The sequence below is a fragment of the Gorilla gorilla genome, chromosome 20, assembly GCF_029281585.2.
Source record: "Gorilla gorilla gorilla isolate KB3781 chromosome 20, NHGRI_mGorGor1-v2.1_pri, whole genome shotgun sequence".
NCBI lineage: Eukaryota > Metazoa > Chordata > Mammalia > Primates > Hominidae > Gorilla > Gorilla gorilla.
The window spans coordinates 58492394-58520032 of record NC_073244.2 but is presented as its reverse complement, the minus strand read 5'-3'; the positions used below and the strand labels follow the sequence as shown (position 1 = coordinate 58520032).

The 27639-nt window shown below is 49.4% G+C and overlaps 1 protein-coding gene across 3 annotated transcripts in view; it reads right to left on the bottom strand.

Moving 5' to 3' along the window:
• Positions 1-27639, bottom strand: part of ARHGAP35 (Rho GTPase activating protein 35) — a 143472-nt gene that overhangs the window by 11833 nt on the left and 104000 nt on the right. For all 3 annotated transcript variants that reach the window (XR_008673874.2, XR_008673875.2, XM_031004045.3), the window contains exons 4-5: positions 5204-5281; positions 3595-3726 (exon numbers count right to left, since the gene is read on the bottom strand). Coding sequence is in view for 1 of the 3 variants with exons in the window: in XM_031004045.3 (XP_030859905.1) it covers positions 3595-3726; positions 5204-5281 (210 nt within the window). In the remaining 2 variants the exon portion in view is untranslated. The remainder of the gene's footprint in view (positions 1-3594; positions 3727-5203; positions 5282-27639) is intronic.

Sequence of the window (27639 nt, the reverse complement as noted above, 5' to 3'; positions counted from 1 at the left end):
CTTCAGTGATCACGCAGGCTTGTCCGGCGTCGGCTCTCCCCGCCCCAGGTGGTAAACAACTCCAAGGCCAAGACCTCACTCTGCAGGGCTCAGGATGGAGAATCCAAGCTGTCCTTCCCCTGGAGACACGGCTTTGCAATCACCTGTTGAATGTCCTGTCCCACCAGACTGAGCCTGGGACCGCATATGTGTGTGCCCACTGCCATCTGTCCCTGTCCACACGGGGCCTGGCTAGCTGTGAAATTAATGACCCCGTACGACGGTGTGAGAAGCACCCCCGTGCCCTCGGGCAGCTATCTGGACAGATCAAAGGAAGGCAGGATCCCAGAACCAGCAACATCCCAAGGCAGCTGGTGAACAAGAGCCCAGAGAGCAGCAGGGCCGTCCCCTGGTAACCTAGGCTGCACTGTTATCTCTAGCCCCAACAGTCTCATCTGTCAAATGGAAAGGCCGAGACAATGAGCTGGCATCCTGAACCATGTTCGGGTCACACATCCCCTTCAACAATCTGATGAAAATGACTGGTCTCTCCTTAAATTAAAAAGACTGAATTTTGTGAGCTATTACAGGGAGTTAATGGGGACCCTGGAGCCACAGGTCCTTTGGTCCTGACCCTCTGGCTTGAGACGGAGCCAGCTCTAGCACCCCTTCCAGCACAAAGGCCATAGGACAGGGCCTGTGGACACCAGCTGGACGGGGTCGACTCCAGACAGGCAGGGAGGAGGGAGTCACAGAGACGGGGAGAAACCAGGCAAGAGCGACTCTTGAAGGTGGGGGTGGGCTACAGGTAGGAGACAGAACAGGCAGCGCAAGCCTTTTCCTCTGCCTCCTGAAACCCTGGCCCATCTCCCCTGTGAAGCCCACTTCCTCACGCCTTCCTTGCTGGGGTTTGTGCACTTCAAGCTCAGCTTTGCTCTGTCTTCAGAGAACTTCATTTACACCCACGTAGGCAGGGACTCAAGCCCCGACTTGCCACTCCCTAGCGGTGTGACCCTGGGCAGGCTGTATCACCTCTGAGAAGCTGTTTCCTTCTCTGTAAAATGGAGATGTATTATAATACCATCTTCCTCAAAGGAAGATCAGTGGTGGGAATCAAATGCCTCGTGGAGAGCCGGACCCAACCTAGGCAGGCACACAGGCCATGGGCGGTGCGGTTGCTGCTGCTGTTCATTTCTGAATCTCCCACGTGTCACCTTGAGTGTGGGAGGAAAATAATTGGCAAATAATCACAAACGTCTCTATTTTGCGAGTACATTTTCAGCAGTGTTCAATATTGTGAAATTCTGGAGCTAACAAAACCATTTGCTAGTGACCTTGATATTTGTTGTGATGGGATTTGAAACTGGTTCCAAGGCCTGAACATATAGAGACACAATTGCTCTCAGGGATTAAGTAGAAAGAACTGGTCAAGTTGATGTAGCCATGGAAACCCCAGCCAGTCTGGGAAGAGCTACTTTGGGGCACAATCATCTTTTTTCCATAATATCCCTTAACACTACTAACTTTTGCACTGCCTGGTATCTGCGGCTCAGTTGAACCTGGCCCTGCAACATCCACAGCCCAGCTTTTCAGTCAACTGCTCTGGCCGGGAGAGGTGCCATGTCAGCAAGATCTTCTCCTCTCCCACCCGCTTCGGTCAGGTTCAAGACAACGGAGCCCCCGCTGAGTACCGTCAGGGACAGGAAACACACAATGGGAAGAGGAAGTGGGAAACCTCCACCCTTTCCCAGGCTGCTGCAGTAGCAGCGGCAAGAAGCCACCTCCTGAGCAGTGGAAGCTGGGTGGAAGCTGCTGTGGGAAGGGCAGCTGATTCCCTATCAATAGCACCTCCCGTTCCTGCCGGCCCCACAACCCTACACAAAAAGATGCTGTGTCAGCAGTTCCCGCAGAAACAATGGGGTTCTGCCGGGTGGCAGGATTTCACGCACCTCTAGATGGCGCCAAGTCAAGACAAATGCAGACAGGAATTCCCGGCTTCCAGCAAACTGGGTATCAGTCTATGCCTTCCTTTTTTCCTAACTTCCACTGTGAGACAAGCTTCCGTGGAAAGAAAGCTGGCTCCAGAATAGAGATTTCCCATGCGACTTCACATCTGTGCCTGCCTGGAGCCTGCTGGAGAAGTGACTGCTGGGAAAGCCTCTATCTTCAGACAGCAGGATCAGGGGAGAAGCCCGCAACTGTCCCCACCCACTAACTCCCCTGGAGAAACCCTGACTCCCATCTTCAGAAAGCAGGCTACTCTATGACCCTCCCAGGAGTGTCACGCTCTCCTGCCCCATCCCTGTGGGCTTAGATAGGGTCAGGAGCTGTGAACAATTCCAGTCAGCTAAGAGAGTGTGGACAGAATAAGGTGAAGGTGGCATCCAGATTGTGAAAACAGACACCTTAGGAAGTGCAGACCCTGGAAGGATGACCTTGGAGGCCCCGCAGCTCTGTCACTATTGAGGCTCTGACAGTTCAGGGGTGGGCTTCTTGCACACCTGTCTCCTTCAGATGCTACTAAGAGTCAGTGACCCAGGACTCGGGGCCATGCTGATCCATCACCTCCCTCAAATTTCTGCCTACACCATCAGCCTTGTGAATAAATTGTGCTTGTTTAAAGCTCCCTCTTTAGAGGTGGGCAGTGACAAGATGAGACTAATGTCTTGCCCCTGAGGAACACATCTCCTTTCCTCTTCCCCACCCTCTGGTTGCTGGATCACAGGTGGCTGTGATCTCTGGGCAGCTGGCAGAGACACTCGCTTCTGCAGCTGCACAGCAAGGGCTGCTGCTGGGTCTTGGCCCGCCAAAGGCACAAAGCAGGAAGGCTGCTGATGACTTAAAAGGTAGTGAGGGCCACATGGTGGGACGCTCTGAGAGGTCAGGCATCCTCTGTGGTACTACACAAAGTCCAGGGAAAGGCTGGCCAGTGAGAAGGCTCACCCATCTGGACAAACACCTCTACAGAGAGGCAGGCTGGGGCAGGAACAACTGATGAGGCAAGGTGGCATGGCACACAGGATACCATTAAAACCAGAGGTGCTAATTTGCTACAGCATCAAATGATTACTTGGCCAGGGCCACTGGAGTCGTCTCTTTCCCTCCAGAGGCCGGCTTCCTAAGAGGCTGTAGGACCCTAGACCCATGTTAACTTCATTACAGGAGAGGTAGGAGAAGACAGGTAAGAAGAGGGGAAAGAAAAATAAGACCTACTATTAAATAGGCTGTTCACAGCCTCACTTCTAGGTCTTTCCGAATAGAATTTCATCCGCAGGAGTAGGGATGGTAACAACGGCAGGACACAAGGGGCAGGGAAGGTTAAGTTGGCCACAAGCGAAGGAGCCAAGTCTGACACCGAAACCATGCTCTTAACTAATGAGAGTTTGGGGGAAACCTGCAACTCTCTTGGTGTAACCCTCAGATAAGCACCTAAGGTCTACAAGGGCAGGAGCCCGATTTGCAAGTCCCATTGCTGTCATCTGGTTAATTCCCTTGCCCTCTGTCCTTCAAACCTCAGCTCTAACAGCCAGCATCCATTCTGAGGGCAGGACCTATTCTTCCAGTGCCAAGCCCTTTCTCCCTCAATCTGCCCAACACTGGGCTGCCGGTACTCACTGTGTGCTTCCACCAAGTCGATCTGCATGTTATACGGGACCAGGGGGTCAGGCAGTTCTGAGAAAAAGCTCTTCATGGCACCGGCCACGGTATTCACAGTAAAGTCTTTCTCTGCCAGGTCCAGGTTGTGGTCTGAAAGGAAGTCAGGAGAGTGAGGCCAAACCATTCTAAGCCAGGCAGAAGCATCAGGACAACTCGGGGCTCAGGAGAGGCTAGAGAAACCTCAAGGAGCCAGAGACAGCCTCAGGACTGGCAAGGACTGGAGGGGTGGGACTTGTGAGCGCTAACACGAGTTCTGAGGTTCAGGCATGGGCTGGCCCCAGCACCTCTTTCCGAGACTGCTGAACTGCCCCTTCTACCACTCTCGGGGCAGGGGTGCTACCCCCACATGCTGGTTTTTGGTGCCAGGAGCTTGCCCTCATCTGGCTTTGATATGCTGTTGCCTCTTCCTTACTCCTTTCCCATCACAGAAGAAGGAGGCGGCTTTCCTAAAGGGTGGCTCGCTTTCCAGGTAGGTCACAAAGATGTTAGCAACCACTGTGACTGCTGCCTCCATCCTTGTCCCCTATGGTGGGAGGGCAAATAGGCTCATTTTTTCTCTCTCTGGCCCTTCCCAGCCACTGGCACCGCTGACCCATGTCTTGCTTTCCTTCTCATTGCATACATACTTCAGTGAGTTCCTGATGACGAAGAAATCTCTACAGATGGACAGTACCAGGTTCCACTGTGGGGGAGGTAAGCTGGTACAGGATCTCCCATATATACAAATGCATCCCACACTGGGGGCTCTACCCTCACTTTGGCCTCGTGTCTCCCACAGATTAGCAGGCGTTTCCCTGTCCTGCAGTCCCCTCTGCCTGTTGCCGGCCAGCTGAGCCCGACTGCAGTGCTGCAAGGCGCAAGGGCCGCCCACCTGGGGAGTGGGTGTGGTGTCCACTCTGGGTGGTGCCTCCTGCCCTGGCTGCTGATAGATGGGAATGTGCCCTGCTCTGGTGCTTTTGCTTCTGGCGCTGGGGGACGTGGCTTCTCATCCCACAGTGTGGGCAATTCCAAGAGGTAGTTTGGCTGCCTGACTTTAGGCCTCTTGAAGCTGGCTCAGCTTAGGAGAAGGGAGTCCCTGCCAAGAGCTATGTAACTTGGGTCTCTGTCCCAAGGGCTCAGCTCCTCACACGATGGTCCCTCACTTTCTCTGGTGCTGGGACTTTGTGAGGAGGGTAGATCTGAGGCCCTGGCAAAACAGGATCACATCTCAACCCAACTTGTATATCATGTGCCTGCAACTAGCTCTGCATGGGCAAACAGGCAAAACTCTTCAGTGTGGTGAGGGAGGCATGTGCCCAGGCAACCTGGAAGAGCATCTGTGAGTGGCAGTGTGGGGAGTGGCCTACATGACCCAGCTTTGGCAGGGATGGTGCTTCGGTTCACTGACAGGACCCGGTCCCCTCCTCCCCGCTGCAGCCACACATGGTCTCTTTCTCAGTCTCAGCACCTCGTGGCTTTAGGTCTGTGCTGGCAGGAGTGCCCCGAAGCCCCACAGACAGTTCACCGAGGCAGCTGTGTCTGCCTTGACCAGCTCTGGCCTCGGATGCCTGGCCAGGCTGCACTTTACCTTGATCAAACTGTCTCTGCAGACTCTCCATCTCAGACTTGTTCCCGCTGACCCGGTAGATGCCTTCCGTGCTCAGTCCTGAGGAGAAACAGGCAGGGTCTTAGGAGCAGGAACTGGAGAGCAGAGAATGAGGAGCGCTGGGCTCGAAGACAAGGAGAAAGCCAGGGAAAGTCCATGAGGTGCCCACCACAAGAGAGGAGCAGGCCTCAGCACACTCTCGTTTGATTTTTCTAGATGCTTCAACCCATCTGACCTCCATTTTCTTTTTCACTTAAAAATTTTAAAGTATTTGTTTTTTGGTAAAAATGGAAAGACTATAGAAGCACAGCAGCTAAAGATAACTTCTGTTCATATTTTGATGTATACTCTTGAGTTTTTCATTTTCATTTAAAAAACAGAGGTAATATATATTTTAACCCAATTACTTTCACTTACAAAGTATGTTGTGAACTTATTTTAATCACTTCAAGTTCTTATTCTTTTACATGATTTTAAAGACACCAAAGTATATGATCACTGTAAGAATAGTCATGCTGTTATCATACAGGGTTGGCTGGGAGCGGTGGCTCATGCCTGTAATCCCAGCACTTTGGGAGGCTGAGGCAGGAGGATCACTTGAGGTCAGGAGTTCGAGACCAGCCTGGCCAACATAGTGAAACCCCGTCTCTACTAAAAATACAAAATCAGCTGGGTGTGGTGGTGCGTGCCTGTAATCTAAGCTAGTTGGGAGGCTGAGGCAGGAGAATTGCTTGAACCCAGGAAGCGGAGGTTGCAGTGAGCTGAGATCGCGTCACTGCACTCCAGCCTGGGTGACAGGTGAGACTCTCTCAAAAAAAAAAAAAAAAAAAAAAAAGAAAAAAAAAGTGACACAGGGTTTTCCAAGTTTTTACTGTTAGAAAATTAACTTGCGCAGGGTATGGTGGCTCACGCCTGTAATCCCAGCACTTGGCTCATGCTTGTAATCCCAGCACTTTGGGAGGTCGAGGTGGGTGGATAGCCTGAGGTCAGGAGTTCGAGACCAGCCTGACCAACATGGAGAAACCCCGTCTCTACTAAAAGTACAAAATTAGGTGGGTGTGGTGGCACATGCCTATAATCCCAGCTACTCGGGAGGCTGAGGCAGAAGAATTGCTTGAACCCAGGAGGTGGAGGTTGTGGTGAGCCAAGATCGCGCCACTGCACTCCAGCCTGGGCAACAAGAGCAAAACTCTGTCTGAAAATAAATAAATAAATAAATAAAATTAACTCACAAGTATGTTTTTTTGACAACTAGTAAAAGCTTAACAGATTACTGGAAATAGGTATTTCTTACTTTGTGAATATCGTATTCATGTTCTTGTTAATTTTCCTAGTGTTCTTATTTGGAACTTGAGAAAGTCTATGAATATTAAGTAATTATATCAACGTTATATATGTTTACATTTTTCCTTTTTGTTATCTGTCTTCTAATTTTGTTTATTGAATTTGTTGAAGTATATAATTCAAACATTTTAGGCTTTCAAGACCAGCCATTTCCTTTATGATGTCTTCCTTGGTTTTTATGCTTAGAATAGGTTTTTCCTATTCCTGTATCAGCTATTGTTTTTTTTCCTTCTAGTTCTTTTTATCAGTTAAAAAAATCATTTCATTCTGTGATCATTCTGGAACTTATTTGGTGTATAGTGTGATACAAGAAAAAAAGTAGTAAAAGTCAATTAAATACGTAAGTTAGAATAAAATATCAAGGGAAGGATGGGCTCCCACTCCCTCCCCATCCTACCGTGGGCAGAGGAGCGCTGTTCAGCTTAGAGTGGATTCCAAGCTGTCTACTGAGTCCACTCGCCCTGTCCTGGGAATGAAGTCCACTGTGAGCCATCAAGATCTCAAGGACTTTGTCGAAAGGACAGTGAAGTCATTGTGAAAACTGACATGGGGTCTCATGGCTAAAGCAACCCTAGGTCCCTTCTGAAGACTGGCTTTGAGCGACTGTGTCTTGCTGAAGGTGCACAGAGGAAGCACTGTGGGTGCTGCCACTGGACAACAGAAACAGTGCGGACAGTAGAGAGCACCGGGCCCTGGAGTCAGTCAGGCTTCCGAGAGCCATGTGTTGGTTGTTATTGTCACTGCTACCTCTGGAGAGACAGCCATCAGGCAAGATAAAAGCAACTGGCTTGTCTGTTTTCTGGGGTCCCAGACTTCTTGAGGCTTCAAGAACACTGGAGCAAGAGGCATCAATTCTCTGGCTTAAAAGCTGTTAATTGCACCAAGGCCCTTTCCCCAAGAGAAAAGGAGGTTAATGGACCAACCCCAGGGACATCCTACCAAGCAACGCCCAGTTACAAAGGAGCTGCCACTGCTGTACTCGCCTGGGAGGAGTGCTGGCACTTTCCAAACCAGAGTGGTCACACGCTGTGCACTGAGCTAGGTGCTTTGTCCCCATCCACCATTCGCTTGTTTATTAAATAAACGATGATGCCATTTAATCTCCCACACCTCATGGGAAGAGCTATTGGGTAGGTAGAGAATACACACATGAGGAAACTAAGATTCAGAAAGGTGAAGTCCTTGCCCCAGATCATAGCCGCTAAGAGGCAGAGTGGTCTGAGTCCGGGGACTCTGCCACTGTCATGCCTCCTTAGTGTTCCAGAAGACACCTGGCTCAAGCTTCTGCTGCTTCCTATTAATCCACCAGGCTGGGGTGCAGACCACAGCACCCCCGTTTCTCAGAAGCAGCACCACACTTGGGTGAAGCCCTCTGGCCTAAGCACCAGGGCAGCTTTTGAGATTGCACACCCGTACCCCCTGTGCTGTCGAGACCCTGCTCACCAGCACTAGTTAGTAATTTTTCCACTGACTCTTTTCTCAACTGCTCTCAAGACATATTTAAACTTCTACCTATTTCACATATGAGCAAGCCTTGGGTATGTGTCAGCAGGCTCAAGTCTTCATCTCCTAATTTGAAAAAAACAAATAAAACTAAATCTAAGTTATTTTCCCTTTCCCTGAATATCAGCCCTCCATAATACAAAGAAAATGATAGGACAAATAGCACCAGTCTCAAGAGTCCAGAATAATGCAGCAATGTCACCGTTCCTGAGTCTCAGTGTAGAGAGGCAGTCTCCGAGCTGCAGAAGACCTGGCCAGCCGAGGGATGCACATCACCTTCTGGTGACCCTGACCTTCAGCGGGACTGAGGACTGCTCTGCATTGCCTCATAATGGCCACCGGCCCCGGCATGAGAGGGCAGGAGACGAACTGCAAATTAGCGATCTGGCAATTATCAGTGGTGTGGACCTGCTGAAACTTCACTAGATGGATCACCACACAAATGGAAGCACTGGAAAGCATGAGGCCGTACCAGAGCATCAATTAATCATCAACTTAGTACTTCCTGTCATCTGGGCACATGTTTATTTTACGCAATCCCATTTTAAAATAGCAACCCTGCTGCTGTCGTACACAATACCACGGCGTAATTTAGGAAAGGTAGCATGTGCTTGGCTAGTGCAATTTATCATAACTACTAATTAGACATCAATTAAAAAAAGATTAAAAAAACTGAGAGCAGGCTGCAAACACCACCAAGGCTGCAGGGAGCTGGCAACCCAGGTGAGAAACAGGACGCTGGAAAGAGCACGGGCAGCTTGCCAAAGGCCTGAGACCACAGCAGGAAAAGGGCTGGGGTCCTGGAGCAGACCCCCTGGCAAAGATGCTGGATATTAAGGCATTTGTGTCTGGAACACCCCAGTGTTCCTACATGGAAACACCCTAGGGGTGACTCTGGCCCACACCCGCCAGTGGCAGAAGGCAGAATTCTTACCAACAGTGACCTCCACCCACCATGTCTACTGCAGGCTCCCAAGTCCATCTGAGAAAGCCTCAACCTTAAACTGAGGTTGGCATCCTTACCTACCAGAAATCTCCAAAGACCCATGTTGCCAAAGCATAGCCTTGGCTGCAGGCCTTTTCTGTTTCTCTCCTTCCTTTTTAAAAGCCCTCCCTACTGGCTGCAATTATCTTCTATGTTTAAGTTAATCTTTGGAAATAGAACAAGAAAATGCTCAGAACAGCCAAGATCACTATCTTCAAATATCTGAACAAGGCCATGTAGAAAAGTCTTGTTCCAATGGTTCTAGGGGACAGAGCTACAATCAAGAATGGGAATTACAAGGCTGGGTGCAGTGGCTCATGTCTGTAATCCCCGCACTTTGGGAGGCCGAGGCGGGCAAATCACGAGGTCAGGAGATCGAGTCCATCCTGGTTAACATTGTGAAACCCCGTCTCTACTAAAAATACAAAAAAAGTTAGCCGGGCATGGTGGCGGGTGCCTGTAGTCCCAGCTACTCGGGAGGCTGAGGCAGGAGAATGGCGTGAACCTGGGAGGCGGAGCTTGCGGTGAGCTGAGATCGTGCCACTGCACTCCAGCCTGGGTGACAAAGCGAGACTCTGTCTCAAAAAAAAAAAAAAAAAAAAGAATGGACATTACAGAATGGCAAATATTCTCTCAATATATAACTATTAACAGCCATAGCTGTCATTCATTGGAATAGACCAGAATTTTTGAATCTCCTCTCACCAGACAACCATCTGACTGGGGTACTGTTTAAAAAGATGAATACCTGGTCTAGGAAGCTAGCTAATAACAATAATGATAAGCCATTTATCAAATGCTTACTCTGTATGAGGCACACGATGCTAAGTGCTTTCGTGCCTTTTCATAGCAGTTCTCACAATAACCCCTCCAGACTGGTGATTATTATCCCATTCTACAGACAGGAACGCTGAGACTAGGAGGTAAAGGAACATGTAGAGAATGAGTGAGTCGCACAGATGGGATTTGAATCCTACCTGAGTTCTTCTTCTATGATGCTCAAAATCACTATTTCTCAAGAGTGAGCATGCAGCAGAGTCACCTGGAGGGCCTGTTACGGTGCAGGTGCGGGGCTCCAGCCACAGAGTTTTGGATTCAGTCAGTTTGGAGGGGAGCCCAAGAATTTTTTTTTTTTTTTTTTGCATACAAGGTCTTGCTTTGTCACCCAGGCTGGAGTGCAGTAGCACCATCTTGGCTCACTGTAGCCTCAACCTCCCAGGCTCAAGTGATCCTCTCACCTCAGCCTCCCGAGTAGCTGGGAGGGACTATAGGTGTGCACCACCACACCTGGCTAATTTTTAAATTTTTTTTTCGTAGAGATGGGGGTCTCACTTTGTTGCCCAGGTTGGTCTCAAACTCCTGGGCTCCAGCGATCCTCTTGCCATTGCCTCCCAAAATGCTGGGATTCTGGGTGTGGGCCACTGCGCCTGGCCTCAAAATCTGCATTTCTCATGCATTCCCAGGTGATGCTGCTGCTGCTGGCCAGCGAACCACACTTGGAGAACTGCCATTCTAGAAGATGTGCCAGAGCTCTAAGGCTCCAGAGAAGTCTTAGTCAGAACTCTTGAATTCTATGATTCAATAAAATCAGGGGTAATACACCAGGCAAAATAGATACCACATACTTTAGGAACAAAGCACTTCCAAACAGCATGAAAACTGCTGCTTTTTATACGAAAACAAGCCCTTAGGCATTACTTAATCTTTTTTTTTTTTTTTTGAGACAAAGTCTCACTCTGTTGCCCAGGCTGGAGTGCAGTGGCTCAATCTCGGCTCACTGCAACCTCCGCCTCCTGGGTTCAAGCGATTCTCATGGCTCAGCCTCCCGAGTAGCTGGGATTACAGGCGCCTGCCACTGCACCTGGCCAAGTTTTGTATTTTTAGTAGAGATGGGGTTTTGCCATGTTGGCTAGACTGGTCTCAAACTTTTGAACTCAAGTGATCTGCCCGCCTTGGCCTCCCAAAGTGCTGGGATTACAGGCGTGAGCCACCGCACCCGGCTCCTTTACACAGTTTTCAGTCTTGGTCTTCCACAAAAATACTTTGGCAGGGCAGGCGTGGTGGTTCCCGCCTATAATCCCAGCACTTTGGGAGGCCAAGGCGGGAGGATTGCTTGAGCCCAGTTCGAGACCAACCTGGGCAAAACAGCGAGACTCCATCTCTACAAGAAATAAAAAATTAGCCAGGCATGGTGTCATGCCTGTAGTCTCAGCTACTTGGGAGGCTGAGGTGGGTGGATCATTTGAGCCTGGGAGGTCGAGGCTGCAGTGAGCCATGTCCATAACACTGCACTTCAGCTTGGGAGACAGAGTGAGACCCTATCTCAAAACAAAACAAAACAAAACAAAACAAAACACCAAAAAATACTTTGGTGACATAGGAAGACTAGACGGCCCTCCGGTGCGAGCTGGGGGGACTTCCCCATGGACTAGGAACTGGTATTTCAGCCCTTCAACTGCCCTGTCAGAGCTGTGGTGGCTGGCCCTGCTCCTGGGAGATGTCTGTGGCAGGACGGACACTAAAAAAATGGAGAGATGCCCCTCAGGAGCTTGGAAATCAATGGGGAAAATCACCTCCTTTCCTGGTATCCTGATTTTCTGAAACAGGTTTTGATCCTGGACCCCAGGCAGGCCCTTCTTAGCAGCAGTGCTGTCGGCCAGCGTCAGGCTTCGCCTCTGCTCCTTCACACCAGGACTCAGTTCCTCCAAAGTTTCCTTTCTAGCAACACATCAATACTTCCTCCAAGACGAACTCAGACTTGCTTATTTTTTACTTTCTATATTTAGATATAGAAACTCAGCACTTAGTCCTTTAAAAAAATTTAATTGGCACTGCTAGTACTCTAAAACACCCCATGCCAGACAGGACTTCACTAACAACTTTTGTCGACTTTTCTGGAGTCTGGAAGCATCTAATAAACCATTCCCTTTTTCTTTTACACATGCAAGACTAAGTCTAAGGCAGGCTAAACTGCAAGGCCGGAGGGGTGCTGAGCACTCAGGGAGAGAAGGAAACTCTTGAGCATCAAATTCAAATGGTCTTGAAGAGGACCGACCTCTGTGGAAAGGTATGAAGCCCTTCTTTTTCATCCAATGCTAACAGTGTATCTACAGTGTGTCTTCTGAGGACCACACTGCGGCACTCCCCCAATCTCACCTCAATGGAAGATCAAAGGGTGAGGGGGCAGGAGAGCGTTTAGGTCAAAATCAAAGCAATCATGTCTCCATTTCCTTCTATGTGTAACAGAGATAACAGTTCTCACCTCATCCCCTGGTGGTATGTATTTAATGAGATCTTAGCACTTAGTGCTGAGAGAGTAGCTATTATCCTAATGATCTAAGTGGAAAGCTGGTTGGCAAGTGGATGAGCACCTGAGTTCTGCTGTCAGGGAGACATGGGTTCGAATCCTGCCCCTGACCTCAGCTCATCTGACCGTACAATGGAATAAATGAGATCGTCTATGCACAGTCCACTGCACAATGCCTGCCAGTATTCTTTTTTCTCTACACTCTTAACAAGCCTCAACAATGGCACCTGCCTGTAGGCATGACCTATTCTGAGAGCTTGGCCAAAACAAGACAGTTTGTAGAAAAACATTTTAAAACATGCATGGCTTTGACACCAAAATGACCTTGGTTCTGATCCTGGTTCTGTCTTATAGCTAGGCTGGGTGTCTGAGAGTAAATCGCCTCTCCTCTCAGGGGCTTGGAATCCTCATCCAAAATGGGGTAATGACATCATTAATCAGTCTGTCAAGATGCTGTAAATATTATTATTATTTTTGAGATGACAAGAGTTTCACTCTTGTTGCCCAGGCCAGAGTGCAATGTGCAATCTCGGCTCACTGCAACCTCTGCTTCCCGGGTTCCAGCGATTCTCCTGCTTCAGCCTCCCGAGTAGCTGGGATCATAGGTACCCACCATCACACTTGGCTAATTTTTGTGTTTTTAGTAGAGACGAGGTTTCACCATGTTGGCCAGGCTGGTCTTGAACTCCTGACCTCAGGTGATCCGCCCACTTTTGCCTCCCAAAGTGCTGGGATTACAGGCATGAGATACCGCGCCCGGCCCTCAATTTTCTCTTCTATGAACTGGAGGGCAAGGATGTCTGGCCTGAGAAGAACGACGGCCTCCTCTCCATAGAGAAGGTTTCCTCGCTGTGTCTCTCCGCAGAAGCGCTACTATTGAAATCACACGAGTCCCCGCAGCTCCCCCTGCTGCCTTCCTGCTCGGGAGGTGCCTGGGTGGTTTTCTGGCTGCTCTCCTCCTTGAACACTCGGGTCCTCTGTCCCTCCCCTGCCCCTTTGTTAGCTGTCTTCCCAGGTAATTCCCCTGTCAGTCAAGACCTGCTTCTTCCTGTGCCAGACTTCCCCCCATGATAGAAGGCCACTAACACTCTATTACGACGACTTGACTGGGTGTGAGTGCCACAAGCAGGCACTGTGGCTTTATACATTCCCGATGCCAGCGATGCGCACACGGCCATGTCATAAATCTCAGGGCTGAGGAGGAGGGAGGAGGTGCAACATCGCACCAGGTCTGGGGGATCAGATGGCTCTAGCATCTGGCTGATCCTTCAGAAGCTGCCTATGCATTTGCTGCCATGAACCGTCAAGTAGGACTTCTGGACCTGCTCTGAGCCCAACAGGGGGCTCCCTTCTTTTCCCTGACTTTCAAGAAAATGCATATCCCAACAGCTGGGCTTAAGAAACCACGCTGGCAAAGAACTTGAGGCCAGCCTAGAGCTGACACCCTGCCCATTCTGGAGGAAGAGTGTGGTCCATAACCGAGGTGAGCCGACTGCGCTCTGCAAAACGGGAGTGAACATTCAAAGCCAGGAGCAGCTGGGAGAGCCCTCCTGCCAAGAACGTGAGATGTCTTCATGCTCTGAAGTGTGACTTTGCTGGCATGCCCACGCAGGCCCAGTGGCACTGGAGTGATGGCAGTGTGACTCTGAGGAGAGCTGGTGCCACCACTGTGAGGGATCTTACAGGCTAAAGATCCACCAACAAAGAAACAGACCGCGAGCACAATACAGGTGTACTACATCCACCACATACACACCCCCCTACCACACACACACACATCCCACCACACACACACATCCCACCACACACCCCACCACACCCCCCCACACCTGCCCCACCACACACACACACACACACGTCCCACCACACAAACCCCACCACACACACACACTTCCCACCAAACCCCACCACACACACACACAGCCCACCACACAAACCCCACCACACACACACCCCACCACACACACCCCCACCACACACACCCCCACCACACCACACACACAATCCCACCAAACCCCACCATACACACACCCCACCACACAAATCCCCAACCACACAAACCCCCTACCACACACACACACATCCCACCACACACACCAGACACATTCCACCACACACACACCACACACTCCACCACACACACGCCCCACCACACACACACATATCCCACCACACACACATCCCACCACACAAACCCCACCACACACACCCACCACATACACACACCCCACCGCACACACAGCCCTACCACACACACCCCACCACACCCCCCCCACACACGCCCCACCACACACACACATCCCACCACACACATGCCACCACCACACACACACATATCCTACCCCCCCCCACACACACCCCACTACACACACACACACAAAACACCCGCTTCCTTTCCACGGAAGGCCCAAGTAGAAAAGCCCCTTGGGGTTACAAGCAGATTCCTCCCAAGCATTAAGGAGGGCAGAGGTTAACTTCCTTCAGGTTCCTGATTCCCAATGACCCATGAAAGGAGGCAAACATGTCACCAATCACAGCCCAGTGTCCCTTCCTTTCCTGGCCTCTCTTCCCTAAGAAAGAATACTTTTCAGAGTCAGAAGCCTGTAAGCCTCAGGCAGGAAGGCTGATCCCAGTCCCTGCAATCTAGGATAAAAATCTAGGGTACAACACAAACTTCTCAACATGTGGCCTCGGGGGCTCCTGTCACCAGGCTCAAGCCTGCCACCCTCCCCCTATACTTCACTGCAGTCCTGATGACCTTGCAGGGCCTCCCTACAGGTTGTTCCTTCCACTTTTACCTCTGTTCTGTGACTAAACAATGCTCCCTCCGAGGTCTCCCCTGACTCCTAGACTAAATTAAGTTCCTGTTATAGGATCCCAACAATTGCTTACATTTACGCAGTGCTGGCGCTCTGGGCCAAGGCCAGCCATAAGCCTTTTACATGCACTGTCTCACCCAGTCCTCACACCAGCTCTGTGAGTTGTATTCTACCATTCTTCTTCCCATTTTATAACTGAACAAACTGAGCCACACGGCAAACAGATGGCAGGGCTGGGATTCACACCCGGGCAGTCTGATTCCAGAGTCCGTGTTTAATCAATCACCACAAGGCACTGTCTCCATGCTCTTCCTGGACAGCCCTGGGCACCATGTGAAAGTCGCTGGATAGCTGTGTGATTAGCTGCTTAATGCTGGTCCCCTGGTAGACCCCTGAGTTCACAAGAGCAGGCAGAGTCCTCTCATCACCCGTCTGTGTATTGGGCTTGCACAGTAACTAGTACCAGGGAAGGCATTCAGTAGCTGTCTTCAGAAAGGAGGGAAGGAGGAAGAAAAGTGCAGCATTTCTCCAGCTGAAGAGAGGGAGGAAGGTGACTCAAGTGTTTGTTCTCAAGGGGCCTGTGCCTTACCGGGGTCAGCATGGAGGAGCTGCTCCCTAAGCGGCTGGAGCATCCAACTCCTACTTTCCTTTCCAGATGTATTGAGGTTCTACATTCACCAAGAAGCCTTCTCCCTCCCCTTCTTCCCGGTGACTTCACTAGGAACGTAGTGGGTTCATTATTTCGCCACAGCCAGTCATGTGCTGCTGTTAAGTCTGGTCTCCAGACCTGGCTGTTAACTTTTACAGGGCAGAGCCATGGTTTGGCTGTGGCTGGGAGTCCCCACAGGGCCACGCCCCCTGCAGAAGCTGTCCACATTCTTGCTAATGGGCTGCTCTGTCGCCTTTTATCAGGGCTCAGCCTTCCCAGACTAACCTTATGCGGGTCTTAGATGTTTTTACAGGGAGTGTAACACGGAGGAGAAGAGGTTAGTTCATCTGTGCTTCACTGGCTTTGGTGAAATGAACAGGAAAAAAGCAGAGGTCAAGGAAACTGACGGGTTGTAGAGGCGTGGGGATTTGCTGGGTGTGAAACCTCATGAGCAAGGCAGCACAGAAGGTGTGCGTGTGAGTGAGATGAACAGACAGACACAGAGCAAGAGCAAGAGCAAGGGCCACCGGAGCCCCCAGGTGATAATTCAATGGCACAGTCAGGCCAGCTCCACCAAGGGCCCGAGAAGGTCCTGCAGCCGAGAGTGGGTACTGCTCCTTGGGACCACTCTCACAGGACAGCCTGCTGTACCGTCCTGTTTGTACTGCCTTGGCAAATATGGCAGGACAAGCCATGGGCCTGGTTGGCACACTCAGGCCAGAGCAACCTGTCTGCCCGAGCTCCCCACCATGGAGAAGGCGAGTGCAGCCGGGACAGCCAGGCAAAGCAGCCCGCTGGAACCGTCTCGGGGCCTTGGGCCGCCACCCAGACTATTTCTGTCTTGGATGGAAGGGCAGGGTTACTTTGTGAAACAAGCTCTACTTCTCTTTGGCTGCTGGGCTCTCCAGGCGGTGTGCCAGGGCACACTGTTCTGATCAGGGCACTGGGGCCTGAGGAAATCCGCTAGCAATGCCGAGTCACAAGCTAAATGAACCCTGCTTATCTGGAACAGGCAAGAGCTGGCGAGCTGACTGCCTGCCTTTATGGCAGTGGGGAATTTCTGGAATGCAAGTGACTTGTGCTTAACTTACAAGCAAGCAGAAAAATGGGAGGGTGGTGAGGAATGGTAGCAAAAAAAAAAAAAAAAAAAAGGAGAAAGCTTTGTTTTAAAACTATTTGGACTGTGGGAAAGCAATTTGTTAGTAAAACTAGAATTACAGGGGGAGGGAGAGAGATTAAGTAACAGACAGCCCCCATAAAAATCACAGCATATGAAACAGTATACCTCATATTTTAGCACTTTATCAATTCAAAGCAGTGCAAATACGGCAATTACTCACATAAAGCCTGTTGGTGTATTCAAGCTATAACCGTACCTATTAAACTGTTACAGTGATAGACGGGAGCATCTATACTGAAATTAGCTGCCTTCTCTGAAAGACAGAATTACATAGATCTAGGCTGACTGCGGGGAAATAGTAACTAACTGAATTTAACAGCTCTCGTCCCGCCAACTCTCCTTCATGATAGCTCTAGGAACTGGTGGCTATGATGAATGTGGAGGGAAACACGGAGGTTTTTTGCAGGGTGGCTGTTTTCCAAGTGGGAAGGTATTTGGTAAAATTCTGAATCTGCTCAGTCCAATGCTATAAAACTCACAGCTTCATCAGCCTAAAGCAGAGAAGACAGGAAAAGGGCTGGAACGTGGGCCTTTTCCATTCTGATGGGCTGTGAACGGCCTCTGCCAGAGGACTTGGGGATTTCTGTTTCCTCTTGTAAAAAGGGATTAGCATTACTTGAGATTAATACTGTCCTCTGGCTCACGGGAGATTAGCTAATAAACCATGTATGGGGTGTAAAGTGAAGAACAAGCCCCACACAGGCCCAGGATTCTCACTGTGCTGCCGTGGCACACTGGCCCCTGAGCTCCCAGCCCCAGGCTGGGCCCTCCCTGGTGCTCCTTCCAGATGCAGAGGCTGGCAGCCTCCTCTCCTGCGCACCCTCAGAAGGGTGCAGGAAGCCCACTAGTAAGGTCTTAAATTTAGGACCCCTGCAGGAGGGGATGGGGCAGTGTAGTAGAAGAAATATATATTTGGTTTTTGTCCCCAGCTCCTAGCACAGAGTTCCCCAAAGTCTTGGAATTTCCTGAATGATAGAAGTATCTTTTGTTACTCATTAACAAGCCCCTTCTGGCCAGGCATGGTGGCTCATGCCTGTAATCTCAGCACTTTGGGAGGCCGAGGCAGGCCGATCACGAGGTCAGGAGTTCGAGACCAGTCTGGCCAACACAGTGAAACCCTGTCTCTACTAAAAATACAAAAAATTACCCGGGTGTGGTGGCATGCGCCTGTAATCCTAGCTACTCAGGAGGCTGAGGCAGGAGAACTGTGTGAACCCGGGAGGCGGAGGTTGCAGTGAGCCGAGATCGTGCCATTGCACTCAGCCCAGGCAACAGTGCGAGACTCCGTCTCAAAACAAACAAGCCCCTTCCAACCAAACCTGAGTTTCATGATAATGAGGTTACTCTTGTGGGCCCCTAGATAGTGCAGGATATGGGGGCTGGTCTCCAGAAAGACCAAACCTTTATTAGAGGGTTGGAACTGTCAGCCCCACCCCCGACCTCTGGGGGTGAGGGGAGAGGGGCTGGAGATTGAGCTCAATCACCAATGGCCAATGAGTTAATCAATCAAGCGGACATCACAGAAACGCCATAAACACCCTCAGTGACAGGGTCTGTAGAGCTTCTGGGTTGGTGAACACATCGAGGTGCTGGGAGAGTGTGTATCCAGAGAGGGCACAGAAGCTCCTGGTGAATCGCTGCCCTTGCATACATCCTGTCCCTTGCATCTCTTCCATTTGGTTGTTCCTGAGTTATATCCTTTATAATAAATCAGCAAATGTATGTTAAGTGTTTTCTTGAATTCTGTGAGTCATCCTAGCAAATTATGGAACCCAGGGAGGAATGGGATGGTAACGCCAGACTTTGAAGGCAAGTAGGACAGAAGTGTGGGTAAGCTTACTTCTGGTTAGTCACCCAGTACTTGCAACTGGCATCTGAAGGGCAGTCTTGTGGGACTGAGCCCTTGAACTTATGGAGTCTAATGCTAACTTTGGGAGTTAGTGTCAGAATTAAATGAATTGCTAGACAGACACCCAGTGGTGTCAGAAAACTGAAGAAGTGGTGTTAGAAAAGATACACTTAGCTAGGTGTGGTGACGCACACCTGTAGTCCCAGCTACTTGGGAAGCTGAGGTGGGAGGACTGCTTGAGCCTGGGAGGTTGACGCTGTTGTGAGGTGAGCTGTGACTGTGCTACTACACTCTAGCCTGGGCAACAGAGCGAGATTCTGTCTCAATTTTTTTTTTGAGATGGAGTCTCGCTCTGTCACCCAGGCTGGAGTGCAGTGGCGCGATCTTGGCTCACTGCAGCCTCCGCCTCCTGGGTTCAAAAGATTATCCTGCCTCCGGAGTAGCTGGGAATACAGGTGTCCGCCACCATGCTCGGCTAATTTTTGTATTTTTAGTAGAGATGGGGTTTAGTAGAGATGGGGTTTCACCATATTGGCCAGGCTGGTCTCGAACTCCTGACCTTGTGATCCACCTGCATCGGCCTCCCAAAGTGCTGGGATTACAGGCATGAGCCATTGTGCCTGGCCCTCAATTTTTTTTTTTTTTTTTTTTTTGAGATGGAGTCTCGCTCTGTCGCCCAGGCTGGATTGCAGTGGCGCGATCTCCGCTCACTGCAAGCTCTGCCTCCTGGGTTCACGCCATTCTCCTGCCTCAGCCTCCCGAGTAGCTGGGACTACAGGCGCCCCGCCACCACACCCGGCTAAGTTTTTGGTATTTTTAGTAGAGAGGGGGTTTCACTGTGTTAGCCAGGATAGTCTCGATCTCCTGATCTCGGATCCACCCGCCTTGGCCTCCCAAAGTGCTGGGATTACAGGGATTACAGGCGTGAGCCACTGCGCCCGGCCAATTTTTCATTTTAATTTTATTTATGTATTTATTTTTGAGACGGAGTCTCGCTCTGTCATCCAGGCTGGAGTGCAGCGGCACGATCTCGACTCACTGCAACCTCCGCCTCCCAGGTTCAAGCAGATTCTCCTGCCTCAGCCTCCTGAGTAGCTGGAATTACAGGTGCCCACCACCACGCCCAGCTAATTTTTGTAGTTTTAGAAGAGACAGAGTTTCACCATGTTGGCCAGGCTGGTCTTGAATTCCTGACCTCAGGTGATCTGCCTGCCTCGGCCTCCCGAAGTGTTGGGATTACAGGCGTGAGCCACTGCAGCCGACCTGTCTCAATTTTTTTAAAAAAGAAAAGAAAATGTACAGATTTGTCAGGAAGAAAAAAAAATCCTCAGGTAGTTAAGAGAGGTTTGGAAGTAAATCTTCAGTGCAGGGGAACAGGGTTGAATACTATCTGCCTGTTTCCATCGCTCTGTGAGTAACCAGGACTCCACCTGATCTGTCTTCTGTGGGCTTCAACTCACTCCAGTAAAGGAAGGCAGTGTGGCTAGCAGGCAATGGCTCTGGGTTTGAATCCCAGATTCTGTCTTCATCCTTCTGAATCCCATTTTTCTTATGAGAAAATTGGAAATCACAGCTATCTAATATGGTTGCTATGAGGCTTAAATGAGACTCATGGAAACACTTAGCACAGGGCCTGGCAATGTGAGCTCCAGCCTGGCACTTGGTACATATTATCTCTTTTAATATGTGCAAGTACTTTGCAAGGAAGCTACTTTTGTCTTCATTTTTCAATCAAGGACAGGAGACTCAGGAGTGAAGGAACTCGCTCAGGGCCACATCTGTCATGCTGCCCGCAGACACTGCTTTCGTACCTCTCACGAAAGGCTGTGTGCCGCACGCCTAAGTCTAAAGAAAGAGCACTTCCCAGTTAGATTAAGCAATCTGGCAGTTAGTTCACCAGCAGCTGTAGGAAATCAGCTCAAGAAATAGTTGGCCTTTTGTCCTGCTGTGTCCCATTAGGACAACACTGCAATTTGTTCTCAGTTAGTTATAAAGCTGAAAATATATGCATATTACTTATTCTAAACACTTAGCTGGCCGGGAGCGGTGGCTCACGCCTGTAATCCCAGCACTTTGGGAGGCTGAGGTGGGTGATCACCTGAGGTCAGGATTTTGAGACCAGCCTGGCCAACATGGCGAAACCTCATCTCTACTACAAAAATACAAAAAGTAGCCTGGCGTGCTCATGCACGCCTGTAGTCCCAGCTACTCAGGAGGCTGAGGTGGGGGATCGCTTGAACCCGGGAGGCGGAGGTTGCAGTGAGCTGAGATTGTGCCACTGCACTCCAGCCTGGGTGACAGAGCGAGACTCCATCTCAAAAAACAAACAAACAAACAACACTTATTAGCCATTTCCATTTACAAGCTTGGTGGGTTTTTTGGACAGCAGTTCTAGGAAAAACTGGGCTGGTATTTTCTGAAGAACTGTGCACCACTCATCAGTGTTCTTAACATTGGGAGTTATTTCTGCAATCACATAAAAACATAAGTGAGATGGATGTATGTGAGGCCACCTCTCTGTAGGGAAGGATAAAACTGAGGGAGCCGGCCAGGTGCGGTGGCTCACGCCTGTAATCCCAGCACTTTGGGAGGCCAAGGCAGGCAGATCACAAGGTCAGGAGTTTGAGACCAGCCTGACCAACTTGGTGAAACCCCGTCTCTACTAAAAATACAAAAATTAGCCGGGTGTGGTGGCGTGTGCCTGTAATCCCAGCTGCTCAGAAGGCTGAGGCAGGAGAATCGTTTGAACCTGGGAGGGGGAGGTTGCAGTGAGCCGAGATCACACCATTGCACTCCAGCCTGGGTGACAGAGCGAGACTCTGTCTCAAAAAAAAAAAAACCCCAAAAAACAGAAACAAAACGAAAAACAAAAAACAAAAAACCAAGGGAGTCATTACACCCTGATACCCCCCAGAAGTTTGTCTATTTTTTTGTGTGTGTGTGAGATGGAGTCTGGCTCTGTCACCCAGGCTGGAGTACAGCGGCGTGATCTCAGTTCACTGCAACCTCTGCCTCCCGGGTTCAAGCGATTCTCCTGCCTCCACCTCCCGAGTAGCTGGGACTACAGACGCACGCCACCACGCCCGCCTAATTTTTGTATTTTTAGTAGAGATGGGGTTTCACCATATTGGCCAGGCTGGTCTCGAACTCCTGACCTCGTGATCTGCCTGCCTTGGCCTCCCAAAGTGCTGGCACTATAGGCGTCAGTCACTGCGCCCAGCCAAGTTTGCCTATTTTTAGTTCATACACATGGAGGTGAGACACTGGAAATGGAGCCAGGTTCTACCACTCTAACACATGGAAACAGTTTGTTGGTTGCTATTGTCCCTGTGTGTTGTGTGAGTATACGTGACAATGACTGTCTGTTTTGGAGAGGATCCAATGGCAGGGGATGGGCACAGTCAAGCTAGAGGTCAGTTATAATCACTTTGGGGCCCATGGACTCACAGGGAAGCTATGCAGTCTCCTGTCACGGAGAGCTGTGAAGAGAAAATGATTTGATCTAGGCTCAATCATTCCACTTCGAGTCATCCTTTAAGTTCCAACAACTCTACCTCCCAGCCCTCCCTGGCCTCCCTGGCCTCCTTTTGTAGGCTCTACATGGTTTAGGGTGAAATCTTCACCCTTACTAGATTATAAACCCCTTGAGAACAAGGCTGCATCATCGTCCTGGCTTGCTCTGGATCAGTGGTATAGTTTCCACAAACGCTGTGAATGAACAGTGATCTCTAACTTTTTCAGGGGAGGAGACGCCCCTCACTCTGATCTCCTGATGAAGGGTATAGACTCTGCACCATCCACAGTGCAAGTGTACATCTGGGTGTGTGTGCACACACACAAAATTTCCGCAGTAATGTTGAGGGGTTCAGACTTCCATAGCCTATCCACAGACCTTAGGTTAAGCACCCCTACGTAAGGAACATGCCTGCTTGCACAGTCCTTCAAGTTAGAGACTGCAGGGGTGTGAGTTTGCTCTCCCCCACGTTACCTGCTCTACACTGCACTGGGTTCCTCAAATCACAAATATTTCTGCAAACACCAAGGATGGCCCTTGTAGCAGCAAAATCCCATAGCATTAAGAAGTGAAACACAGCTTGTGTGCAATATATTGCCAATAGAAATAGCTTAGGGCTGGGTAAGGAAAAAGAAAAATGTTGACAGACTTAAGCCAAGATGAGATCTTGAAGTGATCAAGCCCCAAGAATTCACCCTGCACCCCATGACTTTCTTTCTTTGTCTCAATCTAATTCAATCCGTGGAAAGAAAAATTCACTAATTCCTTCAATAGATACCCGAGTGCCTACTATGGGTCACAGGTAATGGAAAGAAGAGGCAGTCTTTGCCCCAATTCCTCGCAGTTCAGTAGGGGAAACAGAGAAGCCAGGCAGCGGAGCAAAGGCAGCGTGGTGGCAGTGGGGGTGTGTGCAGGGGTCCAGCTCTCCTGGCGCTGCTGCCTCACTTGCCTTGGCAGGTGGGAGGGGGGTATTCACAGAAGCATTCCTAGGAAAATACAGAGGGCAGATGGAAAAACAAAGTCCTCGAATCCAGCCCAGTAACACTTGTAGCAGACAGATCCAACAATGGCATGAGTAGATCTCCTTCAGAGAACCTAGGAAAGACGTGTTGCTTCTCTGAGCTGATGACACCCCACAGAGAACAAGTCGCTGAGTGGTTACTGAGGGCAGGACTGGTCCAACCCTCTGCCCCTAGACCTCTGCAGGAGGCAAGTGTTCTCTAAGGGTCTGTGTGTCACAGCTCACGCGGGCTGGATGCAGACGTTCACCGAAGACACTAGTGCTGTCTCCCATCCCTGGTTGCTCCTGAGAGTGGAGCAGTGCCTCAAGCAGTCCGATAGAGTGTATGAGCCAGACAGGAGAAACCACCAGGCAGTGAGGAACCTTTGTCAGAGCAGGTCTCTTCTCCAAGGACCCACCTCAAAAAGAACACAGGCCACTGCAGACTCGGTGAAAAATTTTAAGTAGCAAACCTGGAGTAAAACATCTATCCACCTATCCTCCATTTATTATGATTATTATTTCACAACCGTTTTATTGAGATATAATTCACACACCATACAATTCACCCACTGAGAGTGTCCAATTTGATGGCTGTGAGCACATTCAGAGTTGCACAAGTATCAGCACAATTTTAGAGCACTGTCATCAACACCCAAAAAACTGTATCCATGAGCAGCCACTCCAAATTTCTCCCTTCTCGCAGCCCCTGGCAACCACCCATCTACTTCTTTCTATTTTTTTTTTGAGACAGTCCTGCTCTATGGCCCAGGCTGGAGTGCAGTGGTGCAACCTTGGCTCACTGCAACCTCTGCCTTCCAGGTTCAAGAGATTCTTCCGCCTCAGTCTCCTGAATAACTGGGATTACAGGCACACACCACTACGCCCGGCTAATTTTTGTATTTTTAGTAGAGACGGGGTTTCACCATGTTGGCCAGGATGGTCTTGAACTCCCGACCTGAGATGATCTGCCTGCCTTGGCCTCCCAAAGTGCTGGGATTACAGGTGTGAGCCACTGCACCCCGGCCCACTAATCTACTTTCTATCTTTATAGATTAGCCTATTCTAGATAATTCTGTGTAAATGAGATCACGGGCCATGTGATCTTGTGTGACTAGTTTACCTCACTTAGCGTAATGTTTTCAAGGTTCATCCATCTGTAGCACGTCACTACTTTGTTCCTTTTTACGGCCGAATAATATTCTACTGTATGAATATATTATATCTCGTTATCCATTCACTCATCAGTGGGATATTTGGGTTCTTACCATTTTTGGGCTATTATGAATAATGTGGCCTCCATATTATTTTGAACCCAAATTCTGAAGTGACCTACAGATACTTCCCCAAACTCAGGAAGGATGTGTGTGACACTTTGTGGCTGGCCTCCAGCCCAGGGACAGCAGGCTTCCCATTAGCCTTGCCGGTGGATTCCCTTGCTTTCTTCCCTCCTGCTCTGCTGACCCACAGCTCCTTCTGTCCAAGCCCATTTATTTAGATATCCCACCTAAACGTTTCACACGCATGCCCTATCAGCAACACACATGCTGTGCCCCTACACTAAACACTGGGCATTTGCTCCTGCCCAGATGCTGCCACCTTGCTCAAGACCTTAGTGTTATATGAATCTTCTTCCTCCTCCCTTTCTATGTATACAATTCCACGTTTCCACCACTGAATGAAGCTTTTGAGGGGAGAGGTCTCTGGAGTGTTTCTGTGCCATTCAGTCATTCATCATCACTTACTAGAGCCCTGTATGCTTGGCTTGGAGGAGACAATGAAGATGACCCGGTCCCTTCCCTCAAGGAACTTAGGATCTATTGAGGAAGGAAGACAATCAGAGTACAGTGTGCTACGTGTTCACTGGGAAAGCACGGGGCGTGACAGACATGGCAGGGAGCCCTGGCTCACAGAGCAGGTCAGAGAAGGACTCTGGGAGGGAGTCTTGAAGTGGAACAGCAAGGAAAGGCAGTGCGGGTGAGAAATATAATGGCAGCTTAAGGAACTGTGCGTAGTTTTAATCTGTGGGCTGAAGTTTAGAGTGAATGAAGGAAATGGCAAGAGGCAGAGCTAGACAGTGGGCAGGGACCACATCCTGCTGGTAAGTAGTAGGATGAAACTTCATCCTGGAGTGATACAGAACCACTGATGAGTTTTAAGCAGGTGAAGGTGAAGTGATCCCATTTATTTTGGAAAGATATTTGCAGCAGTGTGCATAAGGGACTGAAAGGACATGAGACCAGAAACAGGAAGGTCAATTACAAAGAGGCTACCACAGTAAACCAAGAAGAGGGTGAGAGACTAAACGCAGGGGCAGGGGCCAGGCTGAAAACACGCTTAGGTGGTAAAAACAATGGGACTGACTGATGAGGTTGACTGGTGTGGGAAGGTAACAAGGGAGAGACCCCCTCCCCATGGAGGACATGCTGTTGACTCAGGTCAGCAGATTCTCTGGGATGAAAACCTTCAAACCCTACCTTCCCGCAAATGGTAACGGTGAGGGCTGACAAGCTTTCTCAGGAGTGAGAAAATCCTTCTTCCAAATGAAATCTTAAACTGAACCTTAAGGCTGAAGGATCCAGAGTCCTGGTGGCCTGACCTTTCCCCTCCCCATGCAGAAGGACTTCCTTACAATTCTAGGGATCTGAGAGAAAAAAAAAAAAAATCTGAAAAGCCCAGGCCAAGTCCAATTGCTGGAGGCTGACATTCAAAGGATTTTAGGGCAATATGGCTATGTGGTCAGCACGGCCTCTCACCTCTACACCTGACTCTCATTCAGTTGACTTTCCACACCTAGACTATTCCTCCCATCCTGTTAGAGAATCCAGTGTATCTTTAAGGACAAGCCTCCATCTCAGACTCCAAGCAAGCAAGCTCCCTGACTTCTGCAGCACTAACCCCTGCAGCCTCATGGGCACTGGGCAAACTGACTGTGGAGAGATATTAATTTTCTCTTTGATGTGTGTAGTCATCTCCAATGGGGGCTGGCCTCAGGCTTCCTCAGGATCTTCTTGGCTTCAAAAATGCCTTGTACTTGATAGGCCAGAAATATTATTATAGACTAACTTATTACACTCACTCCATCCCATCAACCCTAGAAAGTAAGACAAACAACTGTAATGACTACACAAGAAAAAAAGAGAAGAGGAAAAAAAGCAGAGAGGTGTCATGACTTTGAAATGAAGGACCATACATTACAAAGATGTTCAATTGCATTTTTTTGGGGGGGTGGACAGGGTCTTGCTTTGTTACTCAGGCTGGAGTGCAGTGGTGCAACCATGGCTCACCATGGCTTCAACCTCCCACGCTCAAGTGATTCTCCTGCCTCAGTCTCCCAATCAGCCAGGACTACAGGTATGCACCAGCACACCTGATTAATTTTCTAATTTTTTGTAGAGACAGAGTCTCGATATGTTGCTGGGGCTGGTCTTGAATTCCTGGGTTCAAGCAATCCTCCTGCTTCAGCTTCCCAAAGTGTTGGGATTACAGGCATGAGCCACTGCGCCTGGCCTCTATTGCATTTTATACATAAATAAAATAAAAATCTCAATGGAATGGTTAAAATGCACTAAATAAAATAATACCAAAAATCGTATAAATATTTTGCAAAGAAAGAAAAAAATACCAAAAATATCTTTAAAAGATCCAATAGAAAATATCACATATGGCAAACTGGAAGGTTGCAAAGTAGACCCCAGGGGCTGCTGGATGTACAAGTGAAGCTAGGTATTGAGGCTGGGGAGACGGAGGGTTTCCAACTAATACTTCCTTTATTGACTTGGTTTTGACCAGAGAAGACTAAGTAAGAGTCCTTTTAGGGGGCAATATGAACTATCTTATTCATATTTTAGCCTCCAGCATCTAATGGAACTGATACATAACAGGTGTTCAATTATTCTTTCAGGATTGTAAAAACTAAACATTGTGAGGCTAAAGAATATTCTGGCAAAGACAGAAATTATGGGAATGAAACATGGAGTTGAAAAAGATTAATTCAGGCCGAGTGTAGCAGTTCACGCCTGTAATCCCAGCACTTTGGGAGGCTGAGACGGGAGAGTCACTTGAGCGCAGGAGTTGGAGATCAGCCTGGGCAACATGGCGAAACCCCATCTCTACAAAAAATACAAGAATTAGCTGAGCATGGTGGTGTGCACCTGAAGTTCCAGCTACTTGGGAGGCTGAGGTGGGAGGATTACTTGAGCCTGGGAGATCGAGGCTGCAATGAGCCATGACTGTGCCACGGCACACCAGCCTAGGTGACAAAGTGA